This window comes from Lycorma delicatula, chromosome 3, assembly GCF_047948215.1.
Source record: "Lycorma delicatula isolate Av1 chromosome 3, ASM4794821v1, whole genome shotgun sequence".
NCBI classification, from domain to species: domain Eukaryota; kingdom Metazoa; phylum Arthropoda; class Insecta; order Hemiptera; family Fulgoridae; genus Lycorma; species Lycorma delicatula.
Window position 1 is genome coordinate 69,527,357 of NC_134457.1, and position 17,083 is coordinate 69,544,439.

A 17,083-nucleotide genomic window follows, 5' to 3' on the forward strand; every position below is an offset into this window, starting at 1 on the left:
TAAATGATTAAAGAAGTATGTTGTTCCTGCGTTACTTAATTCTTTACTGAATCACCTCCATAATGTAAAAATGAAAAAAAAATGATTTTAAAAAACTTCTCATTGAGTGGGCATTAACTATAACGTAATAGGTACTAATAGGATTCATGTTGGATTTATACTGCCACTCCAGACCATTATAACATGATTATAGTTACTATTTTAATGTTAATAATTGTTATAAATCAATAAATAATGTATTGTGGAATGGTTAATGCTATTAATTGTGTAATTAGTTGTTAAATTAAGTATAGTTTTGTTTCTTGAATATAGTTTTAGTTACTAAATCTAATACATAACAAATATTAAAGAAATAATTTGTTCATTAGTTTTTAAATATGTAGTTTAATTTTGTTAAATTAATTTTTATAATTGTACTACTATTGTAACTATTATAACTATTAGAAAAACTAATAATATCATCTTTAGTTGTTGCATAAAATTCGTTATTGCATTAACCACTTAATAATGTAATAATAATTCTTTAGTATATCAGACTTAGGTCTGACGGATGATCATGTAAGTTTTAAATTGTAAATAAATAAATTAAAAAAAAAACTGTAACACAGATTAATAATGGTGGAAAATTTCCTTTTTAACTAGGCATTATCCTAATGTAATCTATAAGTTGCTTATGGGCTAGTCATTTTAGTACATTTGTTGGATCAACTATTGGTTGGTGTGGCACATAGAATTTCTTAGCTAGTATCTAATTAGATTAAATTCTTATTTAGAGAAGCCATTTTTTGCAGTTGGGGTGAATTCACACAAAACATTTTTGTGGCAATTATTTTCTAAACATATTAAGCATCTAAATTCTGTTTTTGTTCATCTGAACTATTAATGTTCTAGATTCTTTTTTTTTTTTGAAGAAAAAAAATGAAATTACATTATTGTTTTGTAAGTCTCTTTTTTAATGGTATGGTTTGCGTAAGTTGAAAAAATATGTAATATTTTGGTTCACTAAATGTTGAATAATCTTATCAAAATTTGTGTTATTATTATTATATTTTATGTAGAGATTATAATTTATGCTATTTTTTATTATGTTGCAGGAACAACAGTTAATATACTTATAAAAGATGGAATCACAGTTACTTTAGAAAAAACTTTGACGGCATTAGGTTTCTCTCCCAATTCTAAATTAAGACTGCTGTTGAATGTGTTCAGTTATCTTACTAGAAATAGTATGTCTATTTTTTAATATTTTATTTATTTACAGCAGAATATTATACAATATTAATATTTATTACAAAATAATTGCCAAATTATACTATGGAACATATGAAAAAAATTACATTGTTCTAATATATACATGATTTTACACATAAATAAACATATTGAATTAAAAAATAAGATTTTTCAGCACTATGTTGGGTCTGTGGATTATAATACATACTTCTTGACTAACTTATATTTGATTTATTTTTCATAAATTAAAACATTTTGTTTATGTTATTATTTTTGCTTAAATGGTTCATTTATACATGATAAAAAGAATCAGTTTGTATTTATCATGTTCATTTTTAATGTTTCCTTACTTTAATTTTTATAATATTTAAAACGTGTGTGTAAAACAAAGGAGATATTTGTAAAGTATTTGATCAGTTTGTCTATAGCTGGAAAAAAAATTGAAGAGGTGAAGAATTAAAAAGTTGCAGACCTCAAAGAAGTTTTTGTATGATTCAATGAAATATCTAGTCTGCAATCCTTTTAGAAGGGATTTATTCATCAGTGTTTTGAACTAGAAAAAACGTAATGAAAAACTGTAACTAAATTATAAACGATGTATTTTGTTAGAAATGTAGAGAAGTTTATTTGTTAGCAGTTTAAGTTACATTTAAAAGCTCTTTGAAATTAAAAAAAACTTACTCTAAAAATTTTTTAAGCTTGTCAAAATTGGTCAAATATGATTTATTTGACATGAGTAAGTCAGGGATGATATTATTGCATTATTGTAGTGTAGTGCATATTATTTCGTTCATTTATATGAGTTTAAATTTGATTTAAACACTAAGTATTTAATATACTAAGTAACTTATTGCAAGAGTTATGATGTTATGTAAAAAATAAATTAATAAAATTTTACGTTTGATGAAATACCTTAAATTGTAATATTCTAAATGAAAAAGTAAACCCTGGGAAAATTAATAACAAATTGATATAACATAAGATTAAAAACTGTAAAAGTTATTTCACCTAGGCTTGCTTTTTTAATAAGTTTTTTACAATACTGTGTGTATAATAAATTCACAATGGAAACAGATGCTTGCTGGAAAAGACTGTATTAAATACAACTGAAATCTGTTTTTAATAGTTGATTCAGGTTTTTATGCAAGAGAAATAATTCAGTTCCGTTCACATAATTTGTTCAGACATCAAAATTTATAATATTATCAACATCATGTTAATTATTATTATGTATTCCTGTTGCAACAAATACTTATTTACTTTAAAGTTTTACTTCAAATATTAGTTCCCAGTCTAAAGAAATCATGCTGTCAAATTTCTCTGTCAGAATTTTTTCCATAACATTTAAGGCATTTTCTATATTTTACTTAGCAGCATGATGTTTCATTAGCAACCAGAATCTTTTCTTTCAGATAAGTTCAGGTTGGTTTAGGTGGTAATCTTAAAATTGAGTATACATCAGATCAAAATATTTCTTTCATTTTATGTCATTATTTTTTATCAGTTCTGTTTTATTGTATCATATCCTTATTCACAACAAATGTAGTAAGTGAAGGGATGTAGTAAAAATCTTTTTAACTAGTCCATATATTTCTATTTTCATCAAACTGGAATTTTGAAACTAGGTTATGAAGTGGATTATAAAAATTCAGGAGCATTATTTAGGCACTGCTATACAGTTGGGTGATTGTGTATAATAATTATACAGATATTAATGAATTATACAGAATTATACAGATAATAATGTAGATATAAAGACTATAACAAAATGAATATAGAAAATCAAACTAAACAATAGATAATTACTACAACTGTGATTGTAGTAAATTTCAAGTAAAGCTCTGAGTCTCAAAATTTTAGGCGATTCGTGTGTGCTAATATTATGCCTATTACAAGAATTCAGATAATAATTTTTATTGGACAATATGATATTGCCAAAGTAAAAGGAGCTGAATTTGATTACAGAACCTAAATTTTGTCCATAAATTTTATTAACATATTTTCATAATACTTGCTTAAGAGAAAAAACCATATTGGTGAAATTCAAACAATTTAATTAATTGGATATCTTTAATAAGCATTTTTTCAATTGAATAATTTTACAATTTCATTAAAAGTATTTATAAAAATTAACGTGAAATTACTTTGGGAATAAAACATAAATAGGCCATCAGTTTTTAACTGATGGCCTACTGAATATTCTTTCTGCCACGGAGTCTGAACACATCTATACTAGCTTTTAAAATAGGTTGCTTGTAATCTATAGCAGAATGTAGTGGAGATTATTTAGTATTAAGACTATTAACGTAAATCCTTTTAATGAAACATCAACTAACTTTCGAATTAATCTGCTGCTTACATATTTAACATAAGTGATACTTGAAAAGATATTTTGAGATTTCCATCACTGGAATGATAGAAATAAAATTACTTAGTTAAAATAAGAATTACATACATTTTTGTAAATGTATGACAGAATTATAAGATGATATTGTAAATTAAGTTTTAAGATATTGCTATGAAGCCCTGACTTAAATGCTCAATTCAGTAGTACAGTTAACTCTTTAACTTTATCTTTACATTTCCAAATTTCAATTGAATATCTAGTCAGTAGGCTTTCTGGTGACTATAGTATTTCCATGTTGTATCTTCATAACTTCTGCTTTATCCCTGCTGATTTTTTTCTTTTTTTTTAGTATTGGAGGTAATATAAAAAATAGAAGCTATACCAATATTTGCAAACTTTACTACTTTGTTTCTAAAAAATCTCATTCAACAACATTAAATGGATATCTTGTTTGAAGGCTTACATACTAATTGCTCTTGGTGTTGACATAATTGTGAAGATAACAAAGATGAAAATAAAATAATTTTCCAGTTACTCCTGCAGGTTTTGGAGTGTTATAAATTAGTATGAAGTGTATGGAAATAATTCAATATACTATTGAAATTAAACAAAATTGTGTCTGCAAATATTAGTTTTAGTTGATATTATTAAGTTTGTATTTTATCCTGAATCTTAAAAATAAAATACAGCATTAAAAAAAATTAGTAGAAATTCAGATAAAATTAAAATTAGTTTTGCTCTGATTTATAATGGTATTAAATTTATTTATTCTAATTTTATTTATTTTGAGTAGCCTGTTATGTTTTAGAAAGCCCAGTGTCTTTGTTGTTGAAATGCTTTACATTTTGTATTCATTATAAATATTATATATTCATTATATACTCATTATAAATATTATATATTCATTTGTATTCATTATAAATATTTTCAAATTTAAAATTATACCTTAATGAATTCTATTTCTGGCTTTTCTGGACATTATTAATTTTGTGATTATAAATAAATGTAAATATACCTTTGTTAAGAAATTTTTAGTCAGATTCCACCTACTTTTTTGAATAAGACTACTTTCCTTTTTAATTTTAACTTCATTTTTTATTTTAATATGAAAAGGTAATCTTATTTTACTTTAGTATTTTAACTTTCTTTTGTATTGTAAAAGTAGTGGTTGTTTGTTGACTAAACAGTTGTTAATTTTAATATTTTTAGGTAAATTCTGTGTAAGAGTGGTTAAGATGGGTCTTGTGCAACAGTTGTTGAAATTATTTGAACGGTGGGAACGCTATGATGGGAAAATGCGGCTCCGAATTTGTTATTTCACATTACAGACACTGCATCATCTTTGTTCTATAAGTATGCTTTTGAATTAAGTAATTCAGTCTTAGTTACTGTTAATACTTGTAACATTTTTTTTTAAATTTGTAAAACTGCAGAATTAATTTCATTTATGAAGCAAGTCGTAAATGATAATAGTGATGTTAATCAGGAGTACAAATTTTGGTTCTTTGATTCAGTGCACCCAAACTTTTCTCATCATGGAATACTTTTTAAATTCTAAATTCCACAATTTTTAAGGAACTCAGAGTAAATTTGGGGTTTTAGTTATAATAAATAACATATATATATATATTAAATAAAACAAACATTTATTCAAATTTTTATAACACATCTATAAAAGAAATGTTATTCAGCCTTTAATTTTACAAAAAATTACACATAAAAATAATTAAATTACAAATATTAATTAAACAAATAGTATAAAAAAAAAAAGATTTAAAGATTAAAGCATTTAGTTTTCAGTGATTTTTGATATGGTGAGTCTTCTAATTACAGATCCTTTTAATGCTAGGCACAGTGTTAGAAACCTGAATTTTCTAATCAGTCTGTTTCTATATTTTGATTTTATTGCAGCATAATGTGAAAATGTATTTGTGTAGAAATACATTGTCGCAAAAGGAAGCAAAATATGAGTTGCTCAGTTTGATAAGTTCAGATATCCTTCTGAAAAACTTATCCAAAATTCATTTAACTGTAATTCTTTAGATTTTTGTTTTATGCAGGAGTCACTTGTCAAATCAACTAATTTTTCAAAATCAGCTCTGCTCATATCTGTTGCCTTAGCTGTTATCATGAACTGACTTTAAATACAAGAAATGTCTTCGTGGCACTGTAGAAAATATGGTGCTATGGGGCTCTACTACACAGCCACTACCACTGTTCCTGTATGTGTAACTGGCTGCGCTTATCTCAAATTACTTGACTAAAAAAACATGAAATAAAAAAAAATATAAGTAACCATATAGCATGGGCAAAGCTACGACAGAAAGCTAATATAAAAATAATTAAGTAATTTAGGTTAAAAAAGAGACAGGAAAAAGCAGAAAAAATAAAGTCAGAAGAGTACAGTAGCAAATTTATTGAAAGTGTTATACGTTTTCGTGGCTAATTTATAATAATAATAATACCCTTTATTGAATTCCTTTAAAAATCCAATTTCTTTATATTCATTTCCCTTGAATCCTAAAAAAATATACAATACACAAATTTTTTTAGGAAATATTTAATTATAAAATTAATATATTTTTAAACATAAATGTAAGAATACTTTTAATCCTACCCAACAAAATAGAGTCAAAGTTCAGATAAAATTTAAAAGCTTTTTACAAGTTGAAAATTTAATTGCTAAATAAGTGAAATTTGACATTTCTGGCTGGTATATCAACATTGTAGCAGAAAACTACAATATTAATTTTTTAAAACAGTAGTACTTTTAATGATAAAAAATATTACACTTATAGCATTAATAAAAATTTTTTATTTACTCACCAATTTCAAAAGGAAGATAAAATAAAGTAAAATGTCCAATGAAAAATAATACTTTTAAAATATTAACGTGACACTGAAATACTTCTTTACTTCTGAACACAGAACAGGAAACACAAAAATGGATTCTGCATGTATTTTATTGTCAAAGTAACCCATCTGATGTTGTGCTGCATTACTAAATTTATTACGCTCGTGATATAAACCACTTTGTTTTATGTTTTTCTTTAAAATTCTTTTAAGTTCTAAATTTTGTTAAACATATAAAAGCAGACAGTGTTTCTTTGTTCTCTAACCTCACTTTCATAATTTTTTGCAGAACACTGGTGTTCCGTGAAACACAGTTTGAGAAATGCAACTTTAAGTTATGTTTTTTTAATATTAAGTTCTTTAAAAACACTACCCTTCTAAATATGGTTTTTTTAATGAATGATTTTCTAAGTATTTTTCACAACATTCTGAAACAAAAACCATCAATAATTTAAATTTTTATGGAATTTGTTATTAATATTTAGAATAATTTTAATATTAAATATTAGTTTTAGGAAAAATAAATCTATAAATTTGTTGTAAAATTAAATTTTATATTGATATCCTTTATTAAAATAAGACAGCAAAAAAATAATGAATAATAAAATTAAAAATAAAAGCAATAAAATTACTTGTGAAACTATAATTTTTTTTTAGAAGCTGGTCGTGCTGCTATCAATAATGTAAATGGTTTATCTTTACTTCATAAATTCTGTCAGCACTGCCCAGATGATGTGAATCATGACCCACTACTGGTTAAAACATGCTCTATCATAAATACATGTGCTGATAAAAGGGAAATGCCGATACCAAGTGCAAAGAGTCCAGCTCTATTTCCCCTTCCCGTCGCAACTGGAATTACAAATAGTATGTAATTAATAAATACATATGGTAATTTTTTTTAAGCTCAGTATAATGTTAAATGGTTTATTAAATTTAAAAAAATATATATATATACATATTTACTTACTAAATATATGGAAATATACTTTAGAAGATCTTTGATTGATGAAACAATTGTGTATTTGTTTCACCAATGGTCCCATTAGCATCAGAAAGGTTGTTCTGGAAGTATATATCCTGACCCACCAGGTTGGTCTAGTGGTGAACTCATCGCAAATCAGCTGAATTAGAAGTCAAGAGTTCTAAGGTTCAAATCCTAGTAAAGGCAGCTACTTTTATACAGATTTGAATACTAGATCATGGATACTGATGTTCTTTGGCGGCTGGGTTTCAATTAACCACACATCTCAGGAACGGTCGACCTGAGACTGTACAAGACTACACTTCATTTACATTGATACATATCATCCTCATTCATTCTCTTAAGTAATACCGTATAAGGTAATTCCAGAGGCTAAACAGAAAAAAATGAAGCATTTATCCTAATATTAAGAAATTAATTCATTTAAAAAATGTTTTGTTTTTACTTATTCTTATAACACATATGTTTTATTTATTTTAATATATTTATGTATTAACTTTAATAAGGTTTAAATTTATTTGTTTATTATATTTATTTATTTAAAGTTTATATTTATTTGATTGTGCTTATAAATAGAAATAACTAAATATTTAAGTAAAAGATAAGGTTTGAAAGTCATTTATTATTAATTTAAATTATTTGAGTTATTAATTTAAATTATTTAAATTATCTGTACACTTAAAATGAAAATCCAATTAATTCAAGTGTTTAATTCAATTATTATTTAAAAATGATGAGTATTACTCATCTATATTAAATTTGTAAATATAATAAATGAAGAAAATTACACTAAGAAAGAAAATGAAAATGGAGATATGTTAATTGGAGGTGGACAAGTGCTTTGCACTTGTACAAAGTTAATTACAGTGTAAATTTAAATATATATTGGAATTATAATTTTTTCAATTGAATAAATAATTTATTAATTTTTTTAACATTTTTAGTTTTTTTCCATACAAATTCATAAAAAAAAGTTATTTATAATTCATAATATTTACTTTCCTATCTGTGCAGTCTACAGTTATGTATTTTCAGTGTATTCATTGTAAAGTTCATTGTCAACATTCCTGTAGTAGACATAACTACCAACAAAGATTATTTTTATGAATTACTTACAGCATTCTTAACTGTATTCAAATTCAATTGTTTTTCCAGTTATCATTAACAATTAATGTTTATTTAACTTGTGTATTGTAACTGATGATAATAAATTAAATATTCATGTTTGTTTTATTAATTTACTTCATTTATTCTTTCTAGTATGCATGTAATTTTTTTTATACGTAGCTGTCAGCCAAACTGCTATTGATTCTGATGACAGTGGAGATGAATCTCTTGATGATGATCCTGATGAAGAGGAGGAGAATGAACCACTGGAAAAAGATCAACTAATTCTAGAAGAACAACCACCATTAAATATATTACCAGCCATACAAAATACTCCACAACGTGATTTAGATGAACTTTACATGTTAGTATTGGTGTTTGTATGTTTAATTTTATTGATTAGTTTACATAAATAGACTATATTGAAATATAGAATGGTAGCAGAACCCTACAGAAGTAGCATAAGCGTTACTTTCTCTGAGAGTGATCAAGTTTACTATGTAATCAAGCCAGTTTTGATCAGCAGTGAATTTGTTACTTGTTGAGCTGATTGATACCATTTCTTTCTGGTCTTGACATCCTAATTTACAGTAATGTATTTGATTTTATGAAGAAGGTATCATTACTTATTTTCCTCTGGGTGTTATTCATTTTCAGTAGAAATGAAGTTAAACCTGTCATGGAAGGTACTATTCTTCAGCATGGTTATGTAATTTTCAGTTTTAGTTTGTATTTTGTCAGAATGTTTGTTACCAATGTGGATAAAACACTAGTAGACAACAAGGACTAATTTCCATTTACATATCACCTTTAATTTTATTTGTGTAAGTTAGTAATCTTTAACTGTGGGATCATTGTAAGACCAACTATTGTTGCATTTTATTTTCTGGAAGGCATTAACATTTGAAATTAAGCTGTGAAAGTATATATATTTATTTATTTATTATTCATTCACCAATTCACCAAGAGGTTCAATAATGGGAAATAAGGATGAAAAATGGTAGGTTATGGAAATGATTAATTTTTCAATCATGTTATGTGGAAGGGAATCTATCCTTTTGTTTTAGGATCCACAATAGTCCTGAGTAGTTTAATGTTATTGCCTACTTCATATGATTGTAAACGTTCAATTATTTTTCTCTCAAGGGTATTTCTGATCTTTCATTACAAAAAAGTAACTGTATTTAGTTGTCTATAGTTAAGTGAATATTAAGTTATAGTATGTGACAAAGAATTCATATAAGTTGCTTTAATAACTATTTTAGATAACTTCTATATCATAGATATCTCTGTCCAACATTTTCATATTTGGAGTTTACCCATCTTGAATTTGTTTACTCTCCTTTTATGTGCTGAATTATTATTTAGTAGGGTTTGTTTAGTATCTTTTGTAGAGTTGACTGGAGGTCTTGAAATAAGCTTAATCAAATGTATTCTGCCTTATTAAGCATCCTTCTCTTGTAATCCATTTATTTTTTAATCTTTATTGTAAGCACTTCTTCAGATATTGATAAAAATTTTAATCAAACTTTATTAATGTGTAAAGGATTTAATTACTCTTTTTAAAGAAAATAATATCCAATGAATTAATTACTTTTAATTAATTACATACAATTATATGAATTTCATTATTATTATATTTAATGTTTTAAAAAATATTTTTAAGAGTAATAGCATTAATAAGTAGATTATGATCATACTTCATTATAATTAAATTATTGTATAAAAAAACTATAAAAAGATAAGTAATATAATTTTTATGCATTAGGATAAGTGTTAAAAATTCAGAATGAAATAAAATTTTTCAGATATTAAAAAAAATCTTTTGTTGCGGTGTCCAGGATTAATTGGAGTGATGATATGTTTAGAAACAGGTTTTATATCAGATGACATCCATAGGTTCAGGTTCATATTCTCAAGATTGTCGTTAGTTATTGAACTGTGATGCTTTAGTAAAAAAAATTAAATTGTACATTTTCTTTTGAAGGTACAATTCAAACTGGTGTGAAATGTTGTTGCCTTCTTCAAAACCAGATCATAATGAAAAATGTAATGGTAACGGATTGCATAATAATGGCTCTTTAAAATCACTCCAAAAGTAAGTAAAAATTGTTTACTATTATGTAATTTTTTTTTTTATTGTTCCCATTATTTTTTTTATTGTAATTGTACATTAAAGAGTTTTTTCCTGATTCTAAGGTTTATCCTAACTAATATAACAAACAAAAATCAGCCTTTTTATTCTTAGTATTGGAACTAAACATAAATTAATATGTATTTGATAATACTTGTCATACTTTTTAGCAAATGATAGTGAATTTAAAAATGTGTAAAAATGTAATATTCTATATGATAATAAAGACAGTGAAATTTTATTAAAAGTTGTATAAAAAGTTATTGAAAAATTCATTTTTGCAATTTAAAATGTTTACGAAATGTACAAAAAAAACAATGATTATTTTTCAGTAATTATATGAAATCTTTGAGTGATAAAAATATGGGCAAAAAATAGAATATTTTATATAAAAATTATACAAAATTTCATCAAAATTATACGAACTTTGTTGAGAAATTTTACTTTGAAATTGTGAAAACACAGTTAACCACAATAAGAACCATGCCTATTTGCATAAAAAGTATATGTCCCACATAACAGCCAAGAATGTTCAGCAAGTGTAAAAAAAACTGTCTTCAAGCCACACTATATCTGTCTATTAAATCTGTGATGTGTGGGATTGACATTTGTTGTAACTTTGTTAATAAGAAAAAAAGAAAACTTTTTCAGACGTTTCGTTTAGGAAATTTGACTGAGAATCATAAAACTTTAAAAAATTTTTAAAACAAAGTAGAGAGTTTTGAAGTGTTATTCGGAGCAGTGCTATTTTATGTTTTTTGGTGGGTAAGTATGTTTTTGTTGAAAGAGTAACGTGCTAAGTGAGTGAAAAAATATTATTTTAAAGAAAAAATTAACTATGCAAGCGATATTACAAAATTGTGCAAATGTTTTTGAGAAACCAAATGGAAAGGCAGTGTATGTAAAAGAATGATATACTGCGTAAAAATCTATGAAACTACTGTACATGGAACTATTATTATATCTTGTATTTTTAGAGCAAAAATAATATTACTTTGTTTTATTAACTTACTGCTGTAAAAATTCTGGATTTTTAAGAGGAATGTGAAAAAAATAACTAATTTAATTAATTAAAAAAATTAATTTAATTTAGTCTATTCAAATTTTTATTTAACCGACTTAAAACAGTTTAATTAAATATTTAATATGTTGTGTACTTTTTTAATTCTTAAGGATAATATTTTTTTTACCGTTACCTAAATATATCTAGCATTTTTGTTTCTTCTTCAGTTTACTTTGCACACGCTATTAATTATTATTGTTCTGATATGTTGATTGTCCGATAAAAACTATACATCAGTTCTGCACAAAAAACTGAAAAACTAGAAAGTAAGGACTCGATTACTGGTCATTCAGAAAAAAGTAGTTTTATACATAAGTCAATATATGCTAGCTGCAGCCAATTTGTAAATTAGTTTCATTCATTTTACATTATTTGTTACATATTGTATGTGTTAAAATTGAATGGAGTTGTATTAAATGAATCAATTTAGATAATGTGAATAGATGAATGGTTTCAAAATATTATGAATATATGAAAAACTGGAAGTTATGTGGATGACTCTTATGATTTCTAGCAACAAGTTATGCCAAGTATTTTGAAGTATATAAAGAAATATTAATAAAGTTTTTTCAAATTTACATTTTATCAACTAATAACTACTAGTGATATTTTATTTTTTTTTTATTTACAGATTAAATCGTGTGAACTCTGTTAACTTACAAGATAAGAAAGAAGACATAAAGCAGCACTCTAGCATTAATAATTTAAAGGTATTGTATGGTGTAACAGTACAGCTACTTTGTGCTTCTTTACAAAGAGATCTTTTCAGAGATTGGCATTTCCTAAATTGGGATTTTATACTCTTTCATTTATAATTGAGCTAGAAAAATTATGTTAATTTCGTTTACTGTCGTATACTAAAACATATTTGAAAAGATTTCATAGATTTGAAAAATTTATACAAAAACTGTACTATTATTATCAAATCAGTAGAACTCATATTGAATAGATAAGTTTTGTGATAAAAATATTAAAATTTTATGGGGTTTATAATTAAGACGAATATGAAAATAACAGGTCTGTAAATCAGCTGTGATTGCACTATTATAAAAATACTATAAATAAAAGACTCAATAATTTTAAGAACTTTATATTTCTTATCTTAAACAATATAAAAAAAATTAGCAAGATACTGTTAAAATGTGGCAAACCTTCATTTACAAAAATTAAAGTTGTTTTAATGGTTATTGAAGTTTGTGGTTTTAGGAATAGAATAAGTAAAAATGTTTAATAGACTCACTACAGATTTATTTACTCAGAAATAACAACTGCTATATTTTAACCTTAATTTGTAATTTTGCCTCTTCTGTTTTTAGACATGTTACTTTAACTCATTGCCTTTAAAAGTTTCATCGTGTATAAAATATTTAACATTGATCAACAACTAATCATCTAACACAAATTACTAAATGTAATACCAGGCATATTGGGCAGTAATGATCAGTAAATATGCTCAGATAAACTTGATGCACACACTATACAAAAAGTACAACTGGAATTGTACAATTTGTCATAAACTCAACTAAAAAAAAAGAAAATTGTAAACATGGCAAGCTGCAGACAAAAATTATACGCTAACATACCATGAATGCACACTAAAAATAATGAACAACTATGACTGATGAAGGAATGTATTCTTCTTTAATGAAACATGAAGGAAAATTTAATTTGCAGAAAGGTGGTATTAAAATAAGAAATGAAATAATTAGCCAAATGCTCACAATACTGAGTAAGAATGTGAATATGGTAATGCAATAAAATAAATATTTACTGAGATGGCAAAAGGATAATAAAGATTATAACATTGCATATAGTGACACTAAATTTTGTAATAAAATTGAATTAATGGTTAAAAGACATAACAGTAAAGAATATTTAAGGAAATTTAAGTACTGAGGAATTAATTGCTAGAAAATTTTTTACTAGTGACAGGGAAGGAAAAATGGAGAAATTTTTTTTAACTAAACCTTTTCAATATATTTGAAATAAATATATTTGGTGATAAAGTTTTTGAATTATTTGGTTTGTTTTTCACTTTTATAATAACTAGTTTTATATTTTTCCCAGAATGGAAGTTTGAATATATTTCATGGTTTATCTCGGAAAGATAAACCTGCAAGTTCATACTGTAAAATAGCATCAAAAGTACGAAGTGTGCTGCCTTTTGTAAAAGTTGCATATCCTGATATGGTTGAGAATATTGAAGTAGATGGTCCTGATCCATTGTTTGTTCGGGACAGAAAGTCTTACAGGTAAATATTTAGATAAGTGTATTCTTTTCTCATCAGTCGTATGATTATTGTATTAAAAGTACAGTTAGACTAATTTACAAAGTAAATCTATTGTAAATAATACAAATAGTGGTAGAAACGAAAGTAAACATTTTCCTTAATTCTTCCTATGTAAGAAGTGTTTTATTAATTTAAACTCCTTACGATGTATTAGTGTTTTCCTTTGTTAGTATTTCTTTATTATAAAAATATCAGTAATCTTACTATACTACTGGCTTGATGCACTTTTTTTTTTGCAGTTTGAAACTAAATTTCTTATCAATACATTGTTAATGATTCTTGATTAATGATACTCTATAGCACACTTTTTCTTAACCTTATCTTGGAGCTGATTGACTGCTCTGGACTAGTTGAAACTTGTCACTGTTACTTAAGTCGTTGACACATATTAAAGTTTTCTGGAATACTCTTATACATGCTTGCAGCAGTATTCTCATATTCTGTACTTGCCCATTCCTTGTTCAAAGAAATAAAAGTGATGTTAACAGCTGTATTATAGGTGTATGTCCTATTTTTAAGGCCAATACAAAAATTATTCAAAATTGAATTTTTTTGTAAGTGAGGTTTGATTTAATTATTAAAAGGTATATTAAAAATTATTTAAAATAAGTTTCTGTATAATAAATCATAATAGTTATTCTGATCTTAATACATTTACTAGACATTTTTGCATTATCCAGATTTTCATTTATTTGGAGCCCATTCAGTCCAATCTAGTCTAGATGAATGAAGGGGGGTTGTTATTATTATACTTCCTAAATCTATATTTGACAATTTCTTTTCTGCATAAACTCATCTCTCTCTGTTTTTCTATTTCGCTTCCACAAACACCTAAGGTATTACTTCAGTGAATGAATGAGGATGATATGTATAAATTGCAATGAATTGTAGTCTTGAATAATTGGACCATTCCTGAAATGTGTGGTTAATTGAAACCCAACCACCAAAGAACATCTGTATCCACGATCTAGTATTCAAATTTGTGTAAAAGTAACATAAACTCACCTGGTTTGTTTCTGTGTACTTTTGATTTCTTGTTTACTTCTTCTTCTCCTTTTTAATGTTACTTCTTAAATACAGTTTGGATATTTTATGTTATTTATCAACATGGCATCTAAGTTTTTACACTTGTCAAATAATGAAGCATTAATCTTTCTTTGTGTCTTGTTATTCTGCAGTTTCTTTTTGTATAAATTTTAATCTTTTAAGCAGTTTAGTGGTGCTTAAACCATCACGTGCTTAGCTTCTATGGGAAGTAAAGCTAATGAGCCTCTCATCCTCTTATCTGGTATTGAATTAAAATATAAAGTCTGTACTGATTATACCAGTAACTGTGCATTATTATCATTATTTTGAACTGCATACTATGTAAGAAATTTACTAGCCTTAAAGCCAAAACCTTTCTAAAAAACACTTTTGTTGTTAAACATTACATAAAAAGTCGATGAAACAAAATTGAGTTGTCAAACCAGTATACAAATTTATACATCATTTTGATTAGATAAAAAAAAGGTTTCAAAATTCTGCAATTTCTGGTATGCTATCTGTTCCATCCACATGTCCACATTATCTTCAGTTTTTACATTTCATTTGTTAAGTCACTGGTAAGATTGTTAACTACATTCTTCTACAAACTAATGGTTCTCAGTACCTGAAATAGCTCCAAGAATACCATCCTAAAAGTTGAGGGCTTCATAAGCTCAGATTTCAACACTCACGATTCCAGGTTTAATATGCTGTATCCTGTAGATCACTGAAGTTAAAAAAACAGTTTTAAAAATTTATTACATTTATTATTTTGTTTACTTTCAAATTGATTTTCCCTCCTAGGTATAAATCTGTACTTCCTTAGAACTAATTCATTTATTCTTTTCTTACTCACTGATACAGTTTCACCCAAAACCTCATAGGAAAATCTTTCTATTTTTATTTTTTGTTCCTGCTGGACAGTGTTTGTACTCCCAAGTATTATTATTATTTTTTTTGTAAATTAAAAGGCAAAGTGGTAAGTGCTTATACATCCTTGTTTCGCTCCTATGTGTACTGCAGCTTGCTTTTCTTTACTTTTTATATAATTCTTACATAAATAACTACTCTTCTCTATATTTCAGTCTTATTTTTATAAAGAATTTTTAACATTGTATTGTTTTTCTACATTATCAAATTCTTTTTCAAGATCTATACCACCAGTATATTTATTTGATACCTTCAGCAGGTCTTTTTCATCCTCCTTACCTTATCCAATATGGTGTGTATTTTCTGTATTTGTGAAAATGTTACATTCCTTTTGTGATCTCTCTTTGTCTTTTTTGTATCATTTATTAATGAATTCTAGACATTCTTTAAAGTTATCTTTTCTTTGTCCATGATAAAGGGAGATTACCCTGGTATGTTACTGAAAATAGCCATTTTCAGTATATATCTATCCTAAATGTTGGATAGTTATTTAAAACTTTGTTTTGTAAAAATATAGAATCCTTAAAAGTTGTTTATGTCAGTATGTTAATATTAATTTTATTTTTTTAAAACACTATAGTTTGAATGATAACAAATTATAATTAGCAACAATTATAAATTGTTGCTAATTATAATTAGCAACAATTATAAATTGTTCATGAAGATATTAAAGCTGGTATAAAATAGTTATAAGGAAGCCTGTTTATTTATCGAAAATTAACGAGAATAGTTAAAGATTAAAGAGAATAGAATCATTGAAATCACATCAAATAACCAATCTTTTTTCCATAATGGAAATTGGTTTATCTTTAACAAAAATTTCATTTTTTTTACTTATATGACCATTGTTTTAATTTACATTTTCAGGACGAAGTTACTGAATATTCTAGAAAAAAATATTTATGCTGAGCACGCAATGAATAATGTTATTTACGATGTTGATCGACTACTTACCTCTTCTAAAGAAGATAGTTTGAGGTATGTTAGTGTTAAGTTTAGTGCTTGAGTTTACTAATCTAAGCAGTAAGCTTTAATGATAATAAATGTTAATTTTTTGTATGCATCTTAATTTCTAATAAATTCTAGATCCTAAGCTAGGTAGATACTTCATTATATG

At 25.6% G+C, this 17,083-nt stretch overlaps 1 protein-coding gene across 8 annotated transcripts in view; it reads left to right on the top strand.

Annotated features, from left to right (window-relative positions):
* LOC142321672 (cytosolic carboxypeptidase 1-like) overlaps positions 1-17,083 on the top strand; it is a 293,694-nt gene that overhangs the window by 154,966 nt on the left and 121,645 nt on the right. For 7 of the 8 annotated variants that reach the window (XM_075359948.1, XM_075359949.1, XM_075359947.1 and 4 more), the window contains 8 exons: positions 1,095-1,226; positions 4,787-4,930; positions 7,088-7,297; positions 8,703-8,886; positions 10,510-10,620; positions 12,351-12,429; positions 13,787-13,971; positions 16,834-16,944. In XM_075359948.1, coding sequence (XP_075216063.1) covers positions 1,095-1,226; positions 4,787-4,930; positions 7,088-7,297; positions 8,703-8,886; positions 10,510-10,620; positions 12,351-12,429; positions 13,787-13,971; positions 16,834-16,944 — 1,156 coding nt within the window. The remainder of the gene's footprint in view (positions 1-1,094; positions 1,227-4,786; positions 4,931-7,087; positions 7,298-8,702; positions 8,887-10,509; positions 10,621-12,350; positions 12,430-13,786; positions 13,972-16,833; positions 16,945-17,083) is intronic. The other variant, XM_075359954.1, reaches the window with a different exon arrangement.